Source organism: Salmo salar, chromosome 16 (genome assembly GCF_965601325.2).
Source record: "Salmo salar chromosome 16, fSalSal1, whole genome shotgun sequence".
Lineage (NCBI taxonomy): Eukaryota > Metazoa > Chordata > Actinopteri > Salmoniformes > Salmonidae > Salmo > Salmo salar.
The window spans coordinates 31,230,953-31,252,358 of record NC_138306.1 but is presented as its reverse complement, the minus strand read 5'-3'; the positions used below and the strand labels follow the sequence as shown (position 1 = coordinate 31,252,358).

Sequence of the window (21,406 nt, the reverse complement as noted above, 5' to 3'; positions counted from 1 at the left end):
CTTTTGACATTTTACATGCTTGAATAAGTAAGTACAAGCAGACAAGTAAATACATTTCAAAAGCTATCTATACTAACTTGAGGAATACTAACTTGCGTTTATACATTTAACTAAGACTGATGGTATCATTTTACCTTTGCAGAGTTTGAAGAACTCTCACAAAAGTGTGAGGGAGGTTGGCTTCCTTCAAGTCAAGGTTTTCAATGCAACAGATCTCACATCAACTGATCTCAATGGTGATATATCACTCCACTTTTAACCATTCCCCTTTGAACTGGTTACATTCTATGGCTGAGTCCATCTACAATTGCACACACAATGTAACACAGCGTTGTTCTTTCTTTGCAGGGAAAAGTGATCCATTCTGTGTACTGGAGCTGGGGAACAGCAAGCTACAGACTCACACCATCTACAAAACACTCAGCCCTGAGTGGAACGAAGTCTTTACATTGTACATGCGTTTTTCCTTGGTCTTATAGTGTACTTTGTAAACATTAATGGAAATGAATGTATTCATTCAGATCTGGACTAACTAGTTATCTGTTGACAGCCCAATAAAGGACATCCATGATGTGTTGGAACTGAAGGTCTTTGATGAAGACGGAGACAAAGCCCCAGACTTTTTGGGCAGAGTGGCCATTCCACTACTCTCTGTAAGTTGGGGATCCTTTGATTCATAATAGTTTATTAATTGACATTGACAAGTTGTAAAACATGTCATGGGTTAGAGAGGGAGGAGCATCTTCAGTAAATACGAATGTGGTGCAATTGATTGACATGCATTTTCTAACGCTACAGGTTCAGAATGGACAGCAGGTCACCCGAGGGTTGAAGAATGAGAACTTGAGGGGTCCAGCCAAAGGTACCATCTCACTGGTGATGGAGGTCCACTATAACCCAGTAAGAACTCACTGGCTGATTCTAGCCAAGCTCATGCTCTTTGACAATTGACCCAATCATTTAACTTACTGATTCTTTAATGATTTCTCCCATTGCATTGAGTTTCCTTTTCATTGGATATGTCTTTGACAATTTGTAATATCTTTCTCAGGTTAGAGCCGGCATCAAAACCTTCAAACCAAAAGAGGAGAAATTCATGGAGGACAACCGAAAATTCTCGAAAAAGGTTTGCCTTCGCAATGAATGTTAGGCCTATAGAATCTAAAATGAATGATTTAAACACATAAAGCATGGTAGATACAGTTTGTTGGATGAAGGAGTACTGGAACATGCTCCTTAAATCACAGAAACAAATCTTCCATAGGCAAGCAGCATATATTAGCTTTGATTGGTCATAGCCTAACTATTTGGCTCAAGACAACAAACCAGAAAAGCCACACAGCAGCAAATAAGGCCTTGAATAAACCTGATTTTGAATCATACACATAAAGCTTTTATCAAATCATGCTAGCTGCCATTTTGTTTGAATTATTTCCCATTAGGTCCTTGCCCAGAATATCTACCGAGTTCGGAAAATCACCCTGGCAGTGCTGCATATGTTACAGTACATTAAAAGCTGTTTTCAGTGGGAGAGCACACAGCGGAGTATAATAGCCTTCCTGGTAAGTCATTGCCCCATGTTAATGAACTAGTTCCAAGCCTTGGGCTGTGCAATTGGTGTATCCTATTTCACTGCAGCACTATTTTAACACTTTCTTCTGTTCATCTGCAATCGATGATAGACCAGTACAGTATGTTCAGGTATAGGCCTACTTAGATTCTTGTTACTGTTTCTCAGTCACATGCTCCCAAGAATTGACACGGCCAGTCTTTATCTTCATTCTGAATTTGAAAGTAAAGTACAAGCTGTGCTATATCCTTTAATTCAAACCCCACTTGGCTTCCTTCAGTGTTCTTCTGGCACTGGGGCTTTATGTGAAGGCCTTGGGTCTGGCTGTTTGGTCATCTGACTTCTTAGCTAAGCCCTTTTCTCCTGGGGACGGTGTCCTCTGTGTGGAGTAGTAGTGACAGTTGGCCTGGGAGATTTGAACCTTGTTTTAAACGTCTCTGTCTAGCTGTTTTAATGAGGCATTGTGATCTAATACCCTAAGCTGAAATAATCTTTATTACACCCTGTGAATCCCCCACCTTAAAGCACATGTAATGTCATTATGAATAAGAGCATCCTCGTGCCATAAAGCCCTGGCAGCATCAAGTCAGGGTGAGGAAGCGGTCACAGACAGGGTGTGTGAAGATTCCTTTCTTCACAGCCTTCATTCCTTTCTATGTTCTGTTTTGGGGGCGACGTGTATTTCATACCTGGTGTATTCTATAAACTCTGCTCACTGATCCTCAAGTGGATATCCCCTCAGGCAATGGCCAGTCTCACGGTATCAGTACAGGTATGGACACAGACAGACAAGGAGACAGACTGGCAGACAGGAAGCTAGTGTGTGCAGGCAGATAGACAGAGACTGGGAGGGAGAAAGGCAGGTAGTCAGCAATGCGGGCAGGCAGGAGGGTAGGCGGGCTGACGGGTGACAGGTCAGCGGGATAGGGCCATCTCCTGGCCCCCACCTATAATTAGATGCTCTGCAGGCCACCAGAGTGTGTGGTGGCACACTCTAATCTTTCATTTCCACTTCCACTACACCTGCTGTTCAAGACCAGCCCACAAATAGGAGATCTGAGAAGGGAAAAGCAAGGCTTACTCTCTGGCATACTGTGACCAGAAATATGTACTTTTTTGTTGCGTATTTGTACCTAAAGATTAACAGTTTGAAATGTTTGGTTGATTTTGTGTAAGAGCTGAGTGCTCCTGTTGCAGGGATGAAATGGTGTGTTGTTTTAAAATGTGTTATCTTGATTGTGAGTAAGATGGACAGTTTGTGGACAGCACAGCTGTACCCATGCAGTTCTATTTAGAGACAGACACACTGCAATAGAGCAGTCTGGCTATCTGCACTCCACTGAGCCCTATGCTTTCCTCTGGAGAATGCTTTCCTCTTTCCTCTGGAAAGCATAGCGCTTGTGTTAAAGGTGTCTGCCAAGACTTGGCTGAGGAGAGAGTGAATCAGCCTGCTGATAAATAAGCAGTGTTTATCACCCACTCACCAGCAGATGGGAGTTAGACTGGAGAAAAGTTCTGGTTTCTAATCAGGCATCGCATCCTCAACACCTCACTACATGAAGAGCAGCAACAATCAAAACCTGAATATGGCCTTTGGAGCGACAGTCAAAGAGAACTATTGAGTATTAACACAAACAGACAAAAGCCTTGCCATGTGAGACAAGAGTGCAGCCGAGGGGCCTTTACAGCCATTGCAAGCCCAGTGGCGTACTATTACACACGCCATTGCCCTGGCCCTCTGTGGGGTCAGCCACAGCACAGCTACACGAGGATCACTCCTCCTCCCAATTTGCAATTAAGTTTGTGTTTGGAGCTGTCGGAAGCAGCATGCCATCGTGTGCCTTAATGAAACGAGCTACCTCTCCTATATTTATATCTTTAGGCCCTGCTAATAGGTAACTGATTCAGACACTGACAGATGGCCTCCGCTTGCCTCTAAGATGTGCATAATTAGAGGATTGTCTTCTCTTTTCTACAGCAGCACTCTGCCTCTGCTGCTTCTCAGAATATGCTGCTAGGAACGGCTGCAGTGTAGGCTTAGACTTTAATATACATTACAATACATTATTTATCAGCCAGACAGACCATTGCTGCCGTTTTACACCACATGCATCCTGAAATGCATTACCGCTGATGTGGTTTCATCCCTGGACTGTGGGATCCTCCGCTAGTGCCTTACCAGAAAGCCTTAGCCGCCAAGCCGCTGTAAGTCCCATAGGCTAATGCTCTGACCTGCTCAAAACATGCAGTCAATTCAGGGAATGTGGATCTTCGTGTGTGCATTATGAAATACCTTTTGGTATGTGTGATGTACTTTTTGTTTGTATGAGAGATTTCTCTCACAAAAGGAACAGTGCAATCTAGTCTCCAATGAGCTGTATTGGCAATGTTTCGACCCTTAGGTCTGCATCAGGTCTGATCCATGTTAACAGAGGGAATTATGGAGAATATAATTTAAAACAAAAACGTCTCAGTCACAACTTTTCCCTTCAATTGGCCAGCAGCATACCACCCTGCATCCCACTGCTGGCTTGCCTCTGAAGCTAAGCAGGGTTGGTCCCTGGATGGGAGACCAGATGCTGCTGGAAGGGGTGTTGAAGGGCCAATAAGAGGCACACTTTCCTCTGGTCCCCCCACCAAAAAGAAATGCCCCAGGGCAGTGATAGGGTGCTGTCTTTCGGATGGGATGTTAAATGGGTGTCCTGACTCTCTATGGTTGCTAAAGATCCCATGGCACTTATCAGAAGAGTAGGGCTGTTAACCCTGGAGTCCTGGCTAAATTCCCAATCTGGCCCTCATACCATAATGGCCACCTAATCATCCCCAGCTTCCAATTAGCTCATTCATCCCATCTCCCCTGTAATTATTCCCCAGGTTAGAATGTTTTCTCAGTCACTTACCTGGTATAATAATGGTTAAATAAAAATTCCCTCATTTGTGGCAATCAGAAAAGTGAGTATTCTGAGTAGACTATTTAAATTGGGCATACAATGTACACTGTTTTAAAATCAAGATGGCTCATCTTATAATTATAATGCGAAGAGGAAGCCTGTTAAGAATGCAAACTTCTGCAGCACTGTCATTGTTTGCAGGGCTTGAGGTTACTGATTCTGATTGCGTAATCTCCTTTGTTAGTGGAGTCTATACTATTTGAAGTTATACCTTGGATTTTCCACCCGTAGGTTTCAGTTCCAAAATAGCAACTTTCTAATTAGGTAATGTTCAAATAATATTTTGCAAGCATTTAAAAAAACTTCTGGCAAAGCCTCCTAAACGTCTTCATCGGTAAACAGAAATACAAACAAGAAATTTGGATTTCTTTCAGCGCTTGTTTATGCTACAGTAATGAGCCTAGGATGTGCCTTTTTCTAAAGTTTGTCAATGGCCTGTTCCCTTCTTCTGGGAGAGAGAGAAAGTGTGACAGCTAAAATCTTCATCAAATAACTCCCTTTTAAATGTGCTGCTCCCCAACACTGAGCTAGATGAATGTGCCATACATCAGCAGCAACTGCAGAGAGAGGGGTCACCCAGAGTTCTTTCCTGTAGATATTTCCAGTGCCTGTAGATGGAGCTATAGCACTGCTGAACTATGTAGTGGAGAGCCTGATGGGAGATAACTTCTCCCAGCTAGAATTCTTCATGGAAAAAAACTGTAAAAGTGAAAGCCTCCATTCTGTGGATCTGCTGGACCAACAGAACAGAAGTTTCTGTATTAGCCAGACATATTCATCTGTTTCAGAGGTTTAAAGTTGAGAACAATTTAGATTTAGATGAAATGGAGGGAGGTCCTCAAAAAAAGAAAAGGGATTATTTACACATGAAAGCTGATTTTGAGCTTCTCTGTCATTAGAGCACTTTAAGTATTTAAGTAGAATTAATATTTTAACATATTAGGTGGTCTCGTCTGTCAGGAGTTCTGATTAGAAAGAAACCTGTATACCTTATGTGAGTATTTGAACAGCTTTCTTTTTGACACTGCCAGGTAGCAACTGGTTTAGACATCATTTGACAGCCTGTGAAATGCTGATTGCCTCACATCACAGACTGTAAAGATGGCTGTTGATGAATGTTTGATGCGGTGCAGCTGAAAAACACTGTTGGCAGCTGCCACGGCTGCTTTTTTTGGCTGATAGAATCCTCATCTCCCAGATGAGAGCAGGACAGGGTCAGATCTGGATCCAGAGGTCCCAAGGGACCACCTGTGAGGTGTCGCCGCACCCCGCCCGCTTGCCCCCCAGCCTGGCCCATTACCCAGAATACCAGGACGACCAGGATCAAAGCCATAGTCAATGCTGTCATAATTATTCTAGTTAACACCGTCCCCAAAAATGACATGTTTGGTGAGCACTGATCTGTCCCTTTTTGGTTTACTGCGATGCAGTATGTATGACCAGAAGAGTGTGAGAGGAGTGTAAAGTCAAACTGTATACATGCCTGTGAAACCTCTCGTTCCTTTCTCTGCATCTGTTTTCTTTCTGTTGAAAAAGTTGGAGGACTGTGTGTGGCTCGGCTGGCTGGCCTTAAAAGAGTGGGTTCTTGCGTCTCGGGGGTTACACTCTTTAAACTCTATGGCTGTGGGAGTTCTCACAGAGTTTGCAGTGGGAATATGGCAGGAAGGGAGAGGGAGACAGCCCTTCATCGTGATGTGTGCATGATTTTGAAAATAGTCTAAGATGTATTAATTATTAAAGAATGGGATATCAGTATCCACAATTATTGAGAGCCGCCTTCCTATTTGAAATAGTCAGTACTGCTATTGAGGTGCCACAATGGATGGCAGTGTGTCAGTTGACAGCTCTAGGGGCAAGCTGGTAACCGTAACCTTGAGTCCTCTTATTATACCGAGAGCCTTTCTCTGGCAGACAGTTGTCCTCTCTCAATTAGAGCGTTAAATAACATATTTTCTGCAAAATAATACACTTGTTATTTTCAAGTTTATTTTAATAATTAATTGTCTTGTATTGTATAATATATTCATTTTCATTACAAATATAAAGCAGTATGAAATGATCATTTCAGAGGATAAACAAGATGATGTTGCTATGAATAACACTGCAGCCCTCTGTGTTGGGGCATCCGCCGTGGTGCTTTGTCTGTCCCTCCGTAGCGCTTTAATATTGTGCTTATTTTGGCCCCAGATGAAGTGTGCTCTGTGTTTAACCCCGTGGTGTGTGCCGTATCGTAATGACTGCCTCTAACATGCTCACCACCTCCCCAGTCACAGAGGACACCTCTCCCTAGAGCCTGTGACCTGACCGCGTCTGTGTGTGGCTGTAACGGGGCAGACCTCGGCCCGTGTGTGCTAACATGTATGTGAGCCGAGCTGACAGGGAGGGAAGGGAGAGAGAGTAAACGCTACTCCCTCCCTCCCCACCTCCTCGGGGGAAAAGGCTCTCATGAAGGATTTGTCACCCAGGAGGTCGTTCAGTGTTAACGCTCCCGACACGGATTAAACACTTGTGGCCAGTGCTGGAGCTTGGGGTTGGAGTGGTCACTACTGACAGGCACCACGGGGCCCCTACTGACCGCCCTGGTACAACCCTGGTCCAGCCCCACTCCACCCTGACTCCAGACCTGCTTCAGCATTGGCATGTGTCAGACAGGCAGGGAGACAACGGCCAGCACCGGTCTTGCAAGGAAATGCTAATGCCCTGCCTAGCGCTGCTGATCTTCTCTTGTCTTCCCTTCCCTTTGATAAGGAGCCCGCTATCGCCATACTGTATTAGTACTGGCATCCTTACTAGCAGCCACTGAATTTTCTTAACATTCCTTGAGTTGTAAGCTTTCAATTTCCTTATTTATGAATCATTATTGAATTAAACTCAATTAGATGCATAACTGGATGTGAAATTAATTTCCAGATTCATTTTTCGAATTGAATTAAATTGATGGAGTTTACATTGAAATGTATTACCTTGTTTCATGGCATACTTAAAAGCCATAGCAGTAGTAAAACTCGGGTTCATTTTGTTTTATTTTTTTAGATATGGCTTGGATGATCAGAAACTTGTCTATACCAATGGTTTATTTGTGTGTACTGTGTATACATTCTTTAGTGGTCCGAGCTGCTACAGATGATACATTCATGCTCAAGAGGGAGATGAGATTTCCCCTCTCTCTCTCTCTCTCTCGCTCTCCCTAGTCAATACGACTTGAGCTGAGCGTATGTGAAATATTTATTTAGCGTTAGCTCTGAGCACCATGGCTGCCCACACCATCTCTACCTGCCCTGCAGAGAAATCTCATCTGTGCTTCCTCTCTGCCTCCGACACCCCCTGAAAGCCCCTGAAAGCCTGTCCCCTTATTGGCCCGAGCTCACCGCAAATGACATGTCTAATTTCTCTGCGTTTACAGCTGCTTTAAAGCCTGCCGCCGCCGAGCGTCCCCAACATTAGCCCTTAGCTAGACTCTCTGTTCCAGCCTGGCTGAAAAAAAGGCCTGCGTGAGCTGAGCAGCCACTGGTGCCTTTGATTCATTATTAATCTCTTTTTTTTATATTTTAATTTGAGGAAGCAATGCAGATTACTCCCACTGCCCTTGATTTCACCCAGAAAAAGTACATCTATATCAGAGTGGCGATTATGCAAGGTTTTTACCCCTCTTTACATTACACACACACACACACACACACACACAGAAAGACACAGAAAGACACAGAAAGAGAGGGACAGATACCCCTGGAGCCTGTAGTCAGCCTTGTTAAACTTATTCAGCTAGATTCATGTAATCTGGCATCCATCCACAGCCCCACTGACTGACCCCCATAATGCTAGTTGGCTCTCTCCTCTCTCTGCTCTGTTTTTCTCTTAGTTTACAGTAGCTTTCCAAGCTCAACCAAAGATAGACACAGAAGAGATAAGAATTGCCCCTTTTTATAGATTTCCTATAGTTACAGTATTAGAGCTGCTTAGTATTGTATTTGTAATTACGGTGTCCTCCTTAATGCAAGCTTAATGTCAGGGTAATAACGAGTGATACACTATTATTGCTATAATTGTAGGATTAAATACATTCAAGGATATGATTCCCCATAACATCACATTTCATTAGTTTGGCACATACAGTATATGTTTACATGGAGCTGTGTATATGTGCAGGGTTTGGCAGCCCTCCTGTCTAGTGTTTAGTCAGTCAGTCAGTCAGTCGTCTGGGTTGGTAGAGTGGGCCCTCTCTCTCCCATTAATCAATTTGCAGGATGGTAGAAACTCTTGGAGAAGGCGTCTTCGACCTTTTGTTCCTACTGCGGTCCCCTCTCCCCCTCCTGGGAGAGTGTGGGTGGTGTGAGCTGCCATGCTTGCTCAGCTTTAAGAGTTATTTTATTCACACTTTTAATCGCTGAGTGCTTTATTATTAGGTGCTGGATTCTGCTGGCCAGGGGATCTGCATGAGAAGGCGCAGAATGCATTTACTGAAATCATATTAATGGCACTATAAAACAAATCTGTCAGCCTGTTGTTAACCCCGCTGGCAGAGTGGCGCTGCCCAGGGTCGGCCCTTCTCCAGGCTCTTACAGGTGGCTAAGGAGAGTACATCTCCATCACCTAATCCACTGCGTGCTAATATTTTTTATTCATTATTAGTTATTATCATTATTAGACACCCCATGCATAATCATGTAGGCATTTTTCAGTAAAATGGTGTTTGTCAAGGGAAGTTTCCTACATTAAAGACACTCCTCCCAGACACACATACTAACACTTGTTCAATTACAAGTCGTTCATTATCCAATTCTGCTGTGTGTAAACGTACCGTTCAGGTAGATCATTAATTATTAGCTCCCCTGCTTTCTGTTTGTTGCTTTCTGTCCTTTTAGTGAAATAAATGACTGCTTTACCGCCAATGTAACATATTAGTGTTGTAGTGTTTTGGACTTTAAGGTTCCCGTTGTCATGTGTAATTTGTAGTGGGATAAAAAAAAACTACGATAGGACTGAAATGAAATGGAGCCCAACTTTGAGGCCCATTAAAAGGTGGATTATTTTCAATATAAATGTACACTTAAGCCTGACAGGTTGCACTTTGTCCACCCCGTCCTTTAATCACTCACGCTCGGCACTAATAAAACAGAAACCACTTAGCGAGGAATTAGTTCTGTCTCCATTTCACAGAAGCCTCAGAGAATGTGAGGAGACGGGGGGGAAAAGGTATACCTTTGCCTCTGCTCATTAATGAGAAATATCTGATGGTGAAGACGCAGCTCTGTGAGCCTGTGTGAAGGAATTCCAGCAGCTTTCACAGATGTTCACAGTTACATTTTTATTCGTGTTTTTAAAGAAAGCATGTAAATTCTCCAAACACGAACTGACACACCGTGAGGGAGGAATTGTGGAGATATTTCTGACAGTTTTGGTTTATACCCTCATTTAGATGCTCAGTTTAGACACAAGGCATTGTATTTCTCTAGCCTTTTATCTTGTCCACCAAGCCGGAGCGTGGTGAGCAGAAATTTGCATTAGTGGGCGATTATGAATACCTGTGACAGATTCTCTCTGCTGACTCCCTGGGAGGAAATGAATTGGCTCCCATTGTTGACTCGCACAGGAAGACAGAGACCAGGCAATTAGACTTTAGTGGTTAATGTAGCAGCTTTTGCAGGGAGGGCAAGGGGGGTTCAACATTCCTGCTGGGCTCATGTCAGTTTGCAGGCATTTTTTTTTTGCGGGAATGCTCTCAATATGACAAGCTACCTGTCCAGCAGCCTGCTGAATTCCTCTGGGGTGAAAATAGTGTAGGTTTAGAATAGCCTCATGGGAATAGAGGTGACAACATATGACGTAGGTTATTCATAAATAGAAGCAGACATGCTGAAGCTACCTCCGCACATCATGCAAATTCAATGTTTACTTTTAGGTTTTCCCACCAGCGTTAGTTGTGGATGCGTAATTCAAATAATTTGTTATGGAGAAATTGCAGTAACATATTGTTCATATTGTGTCCTCACATCTTGGTCATCCCACGGTGTTGTTCCTACACTTCACATTACACAGATATTATTGAACGATAGTAAACCTATGTGATGGGGAAGCTTAGGGCTGTGAGAGACCAGTGTTTGGAGCATTACTCATGGTTCACGTTTCCCTGGAGGCAGTTTGAATCCATTGAACCCAGGCCTGGCGTGGCAGTAGGTAGACTGCCTCAGAGCCAGTAGGGCTGGAAACAGGCTGATATGACAGGACCAGTCTGCTGTTTACAGGGCTCAAATGGAGGCCTGAAGGCCCAAGCGGTTCACATCCTGTCTAAGGTCTAAGTCAAACATATTGTTTCTACTGTAACAAGCCCCCAGCAGTCCACACTCAAACGGCACAGCATGCTATTGTAGTGAGCTAGTGTAGTGTTCTGAGAAACCATCCCAGTCCTCATTCCATTGGGTGTTGTAGGTTACTAGGTTTGTTTTCTTCTAGCCTTATGGTTAAGTTCCTCCTCTCATGAAAACAAAGTTGAAGAAAGAGAGGAGTTTTTGTACCTTTCAAAGAGTAAATCATATTTTATGATATAGAAGGGACTACTTATATCCATTACAAAAGAAAATGGCCTCCTCAGAAACGGGTAAAATGAATGTCTAGGCAGAGTGTTACACAGTAATAGATATAAAATAATACTAACTTTGAAGACTTCATTTCTTCATTGTCAACTTGCTGGTGTGCTCCTCCTCACACAGTGGATCATTTCAGCTAGAGCCAAACTCATTAGGCTGTCACTAAATGGGTTTAAATGCAGCCGTCCAATTAGTGCTCTGCTGTGAAGTGCAGTGGGTGTTGTGTGCTGTGCTTACCGCCGCTTCTTTACAGAATTATGAGGGATTACTCATTCAGTGTGATCCATCTTATTTCTACCAGGGGTCTTGGCTTTTCTCACTATCATCACTGTGGAGGGGTAAACGTTGCAAATGCTTCTCCAGTTGCCATATGTTCCTAGTCACAGTCAGTCAGACAGCCCAAATTCTTCCCAGTCTAAGAGGGTTTGATATGCCGTATAAAATACAGGATTCCATTCCTATCCTTGTCAGACTTTCTGTTCTGCATAAAGGCACACTGCCAGCACTGTTATCGCTGTAAATAAATGGGATTTTGGAATATAACAAATTATCCCCAAATGCCTCTCTTACCTCCCAGCCACTAAGAGGGGAAACTGATGCTGTGTAGTGTAGTGGCGTTGCTTTGCATTCTGCTGTGCTGTTCATGGGGCTTGGGCGGTAGGTAAACCCATTATGTTTATTTGGAGAGGTGCATGCTGGGATGTGTGAGGTGAGCAGGACATTATGTCTGGGCTTGGGTTCTAGCCCATGTTGTATGACGGCGATGCCACCCTTCGTGCTGTATCCGTGCTGTTTGTGAGTCTCACACCCCACTCTCTCCCACACTATGCCTCTCCCTGACCTCCCCCTGTCCTTCCAGACCTTCATGGTGATGGTTTGGACCTGGGAGCTCTTCATGATGCCCATCTTCCTGCTGCTGCTTATTGGCTGGAACTACTTCCAGGTCACCCCGGGGAGGGTCAGCAGCAATCAGGACCTGGTGAGTGTCTCCTCCTACTGTACTGTACTCTATACAGCTCTAGTCTATACTACACACGTCATAGCAGCTCTTCATGTCCCCCTCGCCCACTCACTGGTCAGAAGCATACAGAGCAGAGCAGCCTCTGGCTGTCAGGACATAGATTGGCACTCCCACTAGAATTTGGCTGTGTCGAACTGCCCACATTGCTCTATAATAGTGAATGAAGAGTATGTCGTTAACATATTTTTTCAAAATATTAGCAAAATTCATTTTTCATTTATTTACTATGTTGAGGCATATACAGTATTATTTGAGCATACAACATTGTATTGATGCTGTGTTGATACAGTTCTAGACACAGGGTATTGATTACATTCTCAAGATGGTACGGCTATCTCCTCTATCAAAGTCGAGGTTATGGAAATCATGTCTCCCTTAGCCATGTCCGTAAAGGTTAATGCTGTTCCCACTTCTCAATGTCCCCCAATTTCACTGTGTTGTAAGCTATCTTGATGGCCAGGGCCCTGGCCTGCAAACATCCCCTCCCTGCAGCAACATCCCCAACACCAACCCACTGATTGTGTTTGTGGCTGCTGGCAAAGATGCAGTCCCTGGGCAATGTTAAAGCCCAGGTTCACGCTCATATCAAGCGTGGAGCCTCTTTCACCTCTCTTTGACCCTGTGCCCAGCAGTAACACAGCCCTGTTCACAGGCAATGTCACAGTGTGCACCATGTAGGCGTCAGGGATGAGTTGACGTAAGGTAAACTAGGCAACGGCATCCAAATTAAATGTGTTTTTTTTTTCCTGTTTCTGTTTTTCTGTTGTGAAGAAATGAGATTGCTTTGCTGTGACAGTGCTCTTGTGAGGAAGGCCCTCTTTCACCTCTCCTTTTGTGTGAGGTCACCCCTGTGATGCAGTCTCTATGAAACAGGCCTCTCCCAATAGGGGTATATGTACTAGAGCAGAATTTCATTTCTAGGTGTTTGTTCACAATGCTCCAGTGCCCGCGTGTGTCCCTGTCCATTTGAAAACACACTCTACCTCTCTCCATTCTCTTGTAGACGAACATGAACATGACCGATGATGAGGAGGAAGATGAGAAGGTATTTTATTTGATTTATTTCTAACTATTTTTATAGTCAAAAATTCTGGATGCCAGTTATACAAGTTCTAGTTGTGACTTTTGCATAGTTCCACTGGAAATGGTCTCGCAGAAACGAACATTTAATGCATTCAAAATTAGGACAGAATGTAGGAAACGGTAATGCCATGTGAACAAACACATCTCCTTCAGCACTTACTACATTCTATTCCATTGGGTATTCAGTATCACTACAAATGTGCTCTGCCGCAGTATCCCAGTCCTTTGAAATTCAAAATCTAAGTTAAACTGCATCATTAATTGAAGTTTGTCTGCCATTGGGGATTTTAGTAGCGAGTGAAGATGTATTCACTTTTCTAAATGGGATGGTTACTATGAGATTTACCTTTTCCCTACCCTAACAAATTAGGCTAAGCACAACGGTACAGCAGTATACATATTTACAGACATCTGTACAGTATGTACTTATCTATTCTATAAAGATCATCACTCACTTAAACAATTGGACCTCTGTATTCATAATGATGTCATATTTCTAATTGTTCATCTGAATGGGATTTTTATCTCTTGACACCCAATACCAAAACAATAATTTTAATGCACGCCAACACCAAAAGGAGAAGACAAAAGAGTCATGGTCTTTATTCCTTATTCCTCCTATCTAGATATTTCCTTTCGTTTTAGTCGGGAGAGCGAAGAGTTAATGGGATGTGCATTATTGCTTTATGGTGGGGAAGTGTGGATCTGCTGCAAAGCCTCCAAGCAATGATCCCTCTGCAGTACGTCTAGGCCCAGGAATCATATCCATAATATGCTCAATATATTCTGTTGTGATGACCAGGGGCTACCTTCATATGGAGAGGGACACCCTCCGCTAAAAAACAGGCCCGTCCTCCAAATCCTGTCTGAAAGCAAAGGCTAATTCCTGGATGAAACTCTCATGATATGTGTGGATACACATAATGCAGCGTACGCTTAGCTGCACTGCATTTGTAATAAGAGCTTAGAAGAGACAATCCTGCGGCCAAATGTATATAGCAATGATATGACAATTGTGTGTTTGTATGAATAGTGAATGAGGATGTGCCGCTTTTATGGTATTCCTTTTAATAACGCTACTACTGAAATAGGATCATTAGAAGCAGGTCTTTATCATCTCAATGATTTGACAGTTTTTGGTTTCCTTTCACCTTAGTTTTTTCTTTAAGATTAAAAAAGAAATACGATTCTCAAAAAGCAGGGAGGAGATTTTTCAAAATACTTGTCCATGTATTGCGGAGTAACACAGTTTAAATCAAATAATTCCTGTTCCTTGAAATCCTCTCTGAAAGGTTTAACATGAGCCAGCTAAGACCATTCACACTCTCGTCTTTAATTTACTAATGAAGCAGTTGCCTGTGTTTGTTTTAAGCTGTCAGATTTAATTTAAAGTGGCTTATTTCTGTCGTATTATGGTTTTGCTGTCACTTAAATGTGATATCATGCAGGCAGATCAAGCAGTGTAGCTTTACACTTCATATCAAAGTCTTCTTTCAAACTATTTGGGGTTAAAGAGTGGTCAGTGTTAAAAATGTGATGACTTCAAAGGCACTACCTTTTTCCCTAGTCCTTTTGCGAAGATGTGAATGAAGGTTATCCCCTCTGAGAAGGTTACCATTAACACTCAAATATGTGTTTCCCCTGTTTTCCCCTGGAGGAAGGAAACATGTAAACCTCCGCTAGAGCAATAGAAATGTGAAGGCATGACGTTAAGGAGAGACGAAAGGCCGGGCTACGTTACAGCAGGATAATACACAACAGATCTCTCTCTCTCTCTCTCTCTGTCCTCAGGGAAAGAGACGGCTTACAAATTATGTGTGGCCAAAGTGACTTCCTTTTGGCCTTAGGTATCAATTGTGCAGATAGACAATATTTAATCATAACATAAAAAATACAAAGCAAAACAAGCCCATAGATCTCCATCATAATGAACAGAGAAGATAAAACAGGTCTCCTTTGGCCTTTGGCTGGTATGGCTGGTCTGGGGGAGGGCGAGCGGGAGCGATGCTCCTCAAGTACTGTCCAGGGGAGCAGGGGGTTGGATTCAGGGGTTGAGGAGGTGGCAGATTGAGCTGGAGGGGTGCTTTCGCTTAGCCCCTCAGACCGTAGTCACCATTGGGTCACCTTCAGCACACCGGCCAGACCGACTGCAGATTGTGATCAGTTATGTGCATTATGGTAGGTATGTACCCTCTAAAACGTACTGCTTCTGGGAGCTGCTCACTGCTCACTCGTTTGTTTGTGTATCTATTTGTTTGTTAGCCTGTTTTAACACCATACCAGAACCCATGCCAAAATCACAGGTGTTTTTCATTAAGATGTGCATTTCCGCGCCTTTGTGGAATAAGTCACTAGAAAATATTCAGTCAAGCTTTGAATGAATATTCAAATTTGATGCCATTTATTCAAATTAAAGCAATGTTAAATGAGCTTTCTTAAGCGTTTGATTATGCCCAACATGCCTGTGAAACCACATTTGCTATTTACCTTTGTGCAGGAGATCAAATCTGTTCCCATTACGCCGCCTTAAAAGGTAGCGTTTACCATTTTTTTCTGAAATGAGAATATGATTTGACACATGTTTTCTAATCAGTACACATTTACGATTTATGTGGTCCACCCCCCTCAGTATACCCATCCCTTTCCAAGCTGTTTTTTTTTTTTTTTTGCCAGGAGCACAGAACAGTTTTGTAAGGGGCTAAAAAGGGAAATGAACAAAGATAAATAATATCATCAAATGAGTGATGTAGTAAAGGACTTCCAATTTTCATCACTATGGAGATGGAGTACTTCAAGGGTCTTAAGGGAGATGAATGGTGATAATCAGGAGAGCTTGTTGATGCGTACTTTATAGTACATATCTTGTGGACCTTTTTTTTTATTCGAATGAAAGCTTAATAATGTTATCTTTGGATAATCTTTGTCTACATTTTATTTATTTATTTATTTTATCTTTGTTTAACCAGGTAGGCAAGTTGAGAACAAGTTCTCATTTACAACTGCGACCTGGTCATTTACCTTGTGCACACAGGTTTATCTATTACAGTTAAATAAGAGTTCATATCTCTTATCAGGTTTGAATCCTAATTCATGTTTAGGGGGCCTTAAACAAGTTCAGATAGAGATATGAAAGGGAATCTGAGCCTAACTGATGAGGCTCCATATCCAGTGAGCTCTAATTTCCCTGTGCGCAGCTCTCTCAGTCCATCAGGAGCACACAGACATGGATCTTAATGGCTTTTAGCAGGCAAAAATCTGCTTTGAATGAGAACTCAGGAGAAAGAGCTCAATTAACACCTAATGTGAAGTAAAGGATCTGCATTCACATTAGACTAAGGTTGGAGGTTTTCTTTATGCCTTGCTGCAGACAGTGCCATGTCTCTTCTATAGGATGATAAGCTACAGTACTCTCCCTCCGTCTCTATTGTATGACACTATGGGATAATAATCTCTTCACGGATCTCTCAGAGAAAGCATATTTGAAATATTTCCAGCAGCCTGGTAGGGGAGGCTCTCTACAGGGGTGGGAATTGCTCTCTTCCTGTGTTTGTTGTGGAGGAGACTTGGGACTGACAGTGGGGAGTCTATCTGTGCTGGGCTGGTGGACAGCGTGTTTTCCCAGGGGCTGCCTCATGAAACTCTGATAAAGGCATTCTGTCTGGACGCTGTCACTGAGCCCAGGCTGGGGCTGGAACTGCCTTCTAACACAAACATATAGACATCCTCAAGCCTCCTGTTAGACTCCATCAGATATCTTCCTCCCCCTCTCTCTCGCGCTTCTCTGTCATCATTTCTGTCATTATTTCCTCCTTTTGATGTCTTCTCAGCCCTCTTTAGCTCACATTACTGGTGTTATCATCTGCAGCCTCTCCTCTCCCTCTGGAAAGCTTCACAGTGCTGCTTCTTCTCTGCCGTTACCAGCACTCATCTGATCATGTCTATTTCAACTGAAGAATATCAATTTTTTCCCCACACTGAAATTGGCAGACACCATACCATGTCCATCTGGTCTATATAGAATGTCTGTATCATATCACGGCTTTTGCACCATGATATTAATTTAGCAATACAAAATGAACAATATAACACTATTAACACTACCTTGGTGATGAAAGTGGACATAGCCGAAGCCCATTCACATGATATGAGAGTCTTATATGAGTGAAAATATATCCAATGATTACAACCCTGTGATCTGGGATGGCTGAGCCACTGCTCTCTCACACACAGAGGTGTGAGGACAGAGAGCCAAACAGAGTATAGAGGAGGGTGGGATGGAACTGGCAAAACAAGTCTAAACCCGCCCCGTGTATTGGTTGCACCATGTAGCCTCTTTCTACTCTTCCTGTCTGGGTCATCTGGGATGCTGCCTGATTGCTGATGGCCATTTTATGTCCGTCTCATCCTCCAGTTAATCTGTGATTTAGATGTAGAGCACTTCCATTGTTTGTGGCGGACAAAAGCAGAAATCATGACAGCTTTCCAACGTTGAATCTGCCTCATTTTCAAAAGCATAGTCTGAAGAGACATTATAGCCATTCAATAGATTAATTACTCATGATAGTGCGGCAGAGATGAATTGGGCTTTGTTTGCTGCCTCAAACAATTGACATTCAGTACAGTAGACCTCATCAGTGCCTGTGTACTTTTAGGAATCTGGGAAAAAGGGACTGATGGAGAAAATCCATATGGTCCAAGAGATCATCATCACTGTCCAAAACATTTTGGATGAAATCGCATGCATAGGGGAAAGAGTCAAGAAGTAAGTTTGACATTTTATGTTTACAGTATACTGGTGAGTTCAATGTTCTCTTTAGCAGTGAGTGTATAATGCTTCGGCTAGCAACTACATTATTGATTGTGCAGTATCTCGTAACATCCTAGTCATAATGATATTCTGACTTTATTTGATGTAATATTTAATCCACAGCACATTCAACTGGTCTGTGCCCTTCCTGTCCTGCCTGGCCTGCTTGGTTCTCTTTGTGGCAACAGCAGCATTATACTACATCCCACTGCGCTACATTATCTTGATATGGGGTAAGTCAAAAATACAGCATTATTTTTATTATAAATAATGTAATTTGTAATGAATAGCTCCCCTTCGGCAAAACATTGTTGAAATAAGACAATTACAGTAAATAGCACTTACATCCATTATATAAGTCATTTGAACACTCACACCTCTTGAATGCCCAGAGCTCAGGCTGCTAGCTCCAGAGGCCCATTGTGCTCAGAGCTCTGCTCAGTGTGAGATGTAAGCAGGCCAGTCTAAGGCTAGGCCCAGGGTCTGTGAGAAAACAAAGCCGAGCAGCGAGGCAGGGAGAACATCATGCTGTATATAAAACAGGATGTCCTTGGGCAGTGTAGGCTGCTGGTGCAAACCCTCATTATCTGCTCCAGTCCTACAGAGATAGACAGTTGCCTCAGCGGTCGGAGGGAAACAGACACTCCTCCTCCAGCTGTTAGCCAACAACTAACTGTACTTCTACACTGCCTCCAACACAATCGATACCAAAATCATATCAAACAACAGCACTGATACACTCTCCTGACTCCACAGTTAACCCCCATGTCTGGTTGCAAGGCAAGCCTTTCATGTAGTCTGCACACATTTAGGTCCTTAGGTTCTTTGTGTACACATCGAGGTAAGCGCTGTAGCTAGCAGTGAGTATATGGTCCCATTATGGTCTGTTTTCTTTCCAGAACTACTGTGGAATGCAACCAAATGGGGAGAAATAACAGTATTGAGCAAAGAATAAACTTATTTGATTGAGTGATGTGGAAAGGTAGTTGGGAGTGGGGTGGTGATAGGGGGAAGGGAGGTTGGTGGTAATCTCTGCTCTGGGCTATTGTACTGAATGTGTACTCAGAGGACCTGAGTCGCCTTTGGATACAGAATAAAGTGTATGTTCTGCAGTCAACTATCAGGCTCTGTTCAAAAGCTGTCATGGATGTGTGTGTGTCTGCCTGCATTATAGCATGCTCTGTACGGTTGTGCTGACAACCTCTACATTTGTGATGATACATATCCATTGCACTGTCCATACAACCCCACCACCTTATTGATGTACTGATTCAATTTAGTTCCTGGGGATCAATTCAAATAGCATCACAGGGTGCAATTTCATACAGTGGTGAACATAGCCATGGGAAGTAGGGGTGCTGAGGGTGCTGCAGCACCCCCTGATAAATCAGGGGGAAAAAATAAAATCATACAAAAATAATTACAAATATACAGTATATATTTTTCTCACTGGGCCTTTACTAGTATTAGCGGACCGATATAGACGTCTGTTGCTTTGCTTTGGCAAGAAAGGTAGTTGGTAGTTAATTAAGAACAGTATCTTGCAAGATTCAATAATTGGAATTGTAAGAGTAGTTGCCCTGTCATTTACATCAAAACGTGCAAAGTTATGGGCAAAGACACAAAACATCCATATCAAATAAAATATTTGTCGTGATCAAATAACATGGAAAACAACCACTTTTTGTGCAGTATTAATTGACCATCCTTACAAACCACTTAAAGCAAATGTACATTACTGTGTTGTACATAGGCTGGTCATCTAGGTTTGTACCTGCAGACTTTCCATCAGCCTGAAGAAAAACAATGCACAATACTGTAATTGAGTACATTGAGACATCAAGTGGTTTGTGATGATGTGGCTTAGTTGGCAGAGCATGGAGCTTGCAATGCTAGGGTTGTCGGTTTGATTACCACAGTGCTACAAAGTATGAAAATGTATGCACTCACTACTGAAAGTTGTTCTGGAAGAGCGTCTACTAAAATGGAAAAGGAATGAATAGACCATTTCAGTTTTCACATAGAAATACAGTGTAAGTTGCATTTACAAAGTATTTCAAGAAACTGGAAAACATATCAAGTATTTTTATATTTCACAAATATTATCAGATTAACTGTTTTGTACAGATAATTATCACACTCAAGTTACAAATCCTGGTAAACACTCAAATACATTTAGTAGAAACATTTTCACAAAGGCTTTACTACTGTAGTCCTGTATTAGTGGACCGATATAAACGTAGCTATGGAGGTGAAAGAGCTAGCGATGGGGTCGCAATATTTTTTTATCATTGTGAAAATATGCAGGTCTGGATGACACCTTTATTTATTAATGTGTCCTTGTTTTCACAGGCGTTAACAAATTTACCAAGAAGCTGCGCAACCCGTATGCCATTGACAATAATGAAATACTGGATTTCATCAAGAGGGTGCCTTCTGATGTTCAAAAGGTAAGGGTCCAATTTTCCATACAGACAGAGGGAGGGAATTCCCTGAAGATATCTGCATTATTTGCTCTAACAGAATTCCCAAGTGTTGGGGAAATATATCCTCTGGCTTTGTTTGATTATTAATGGACTCACGCCTTTAAAGCACCCATGGCCCAATTATTTCTGGCAGTGGTTTGATGCAGTCGCCCCGGTGCCTGGATGTGTTCTACTCTGATCTGTCCTCTGCCATATCGCTCCAGCCTCGTTCCTGATTAGCAGTTTTGTCTCTCTGTGATAAAAGTGCTGTGGCATCCGGGCCTATGATTGGCCAGGGGACGGTGGAGGGCCCCTGATGGTTGTAGTTGTGTGTGGCTGGTGTGCCCAGCTCTGAGTCAGTTGAGACACTCTGACGTGGCCCCTGTCACATCAGGGTGGGGGAGTCAATGAATGTAGTCGTGAGCCCCGGCCGTCCTGCTGGCTGCCATATGTGATCATATATTAGCCATGGCTGATATGTCATTTGCGATTACATCACAAGGCTGATAGTAAATAGCTGCCAGGGCAGGGTGCTGTACTTTAACTGGAGCTGGGTGTTCATCCTGTTCACCCTCTGTTCTGTTCTCTGACTGAGAGAGAGGCTGAGTGTGGGCAGGAAATAGAGCAGCACTGCTCCTTCCTCTCCCAGGTACTTTACAGACAGTATTCAGCCAGGATACGCGACTGTCTGGATCTGGAAAGACACTCTGAACCCCAGTCTCTTTCTCTGCTGCCCCCTTGATGTCCCTCTAAGAGTTATTGCCAAATGTTCAGTGATGTTGTTGGAGAGAAGCCTATGTGATTTTTCAGCTGAGCAAGTTGGCAAAATAACATGAATACATTTAGTTTCACCATCTTTTATATGTCTCACATCTTTTATATGTGACACATTTGTTCAAGTTTTGAAAATGACCATGGGGACAAT

General features: G+C 42.9%; 1 protein-coding gene across 2 annotated transcripts in view; it reads left to right on the top strand.

Annotated features, from left to right (window-relative positions):
- The window catches only part of LOC106573768 (multiple C2 and transmembrane domain-containing protein 2), a 48,462-nt gene that overhangs the window by 17,996 nt on the left and 9,060 nt on the right, over nt 1-21,406 (top strand). For both annotated transcript variants that reach the window (XM_014149115.3, XM_014149112.3), the window contains 11 exons: nt 143-236; nt 349-451; nt 551-653; nt 799-900; nt 1,052-1,126; nt 1,443-1,562; nt 11,965-12,084; nt 13,130-13,171; nt 17,862-17,971; nt 18,140-18,249; nt 20,369-20,466. In XM_014149115.3, the coding sequence (XP_014004590.3) occupies nt 143-236; nt 349-451; nt 551-653; nt 799-900; nt 1,052-1,126; nt 1,443-1,562; nt 11,965-12,084; nt 13,130-13,171; nt 17,862-17,971; nt 18,140-18,249; nt 20,369-20,466 (1,077 nt within the window). The remainder of the gene's footprint in view (nt 1-142; nt 237-348; nt 452-550; nt 654-798; nt 901-1,051; nt 1,127-1,442; nt 1,563-11,964; nt 12,085-13,129; nt 13,172-17,861; nt 17,972-18,139; nt 18,250-20,368; nt 20,467-21,406) is intronic.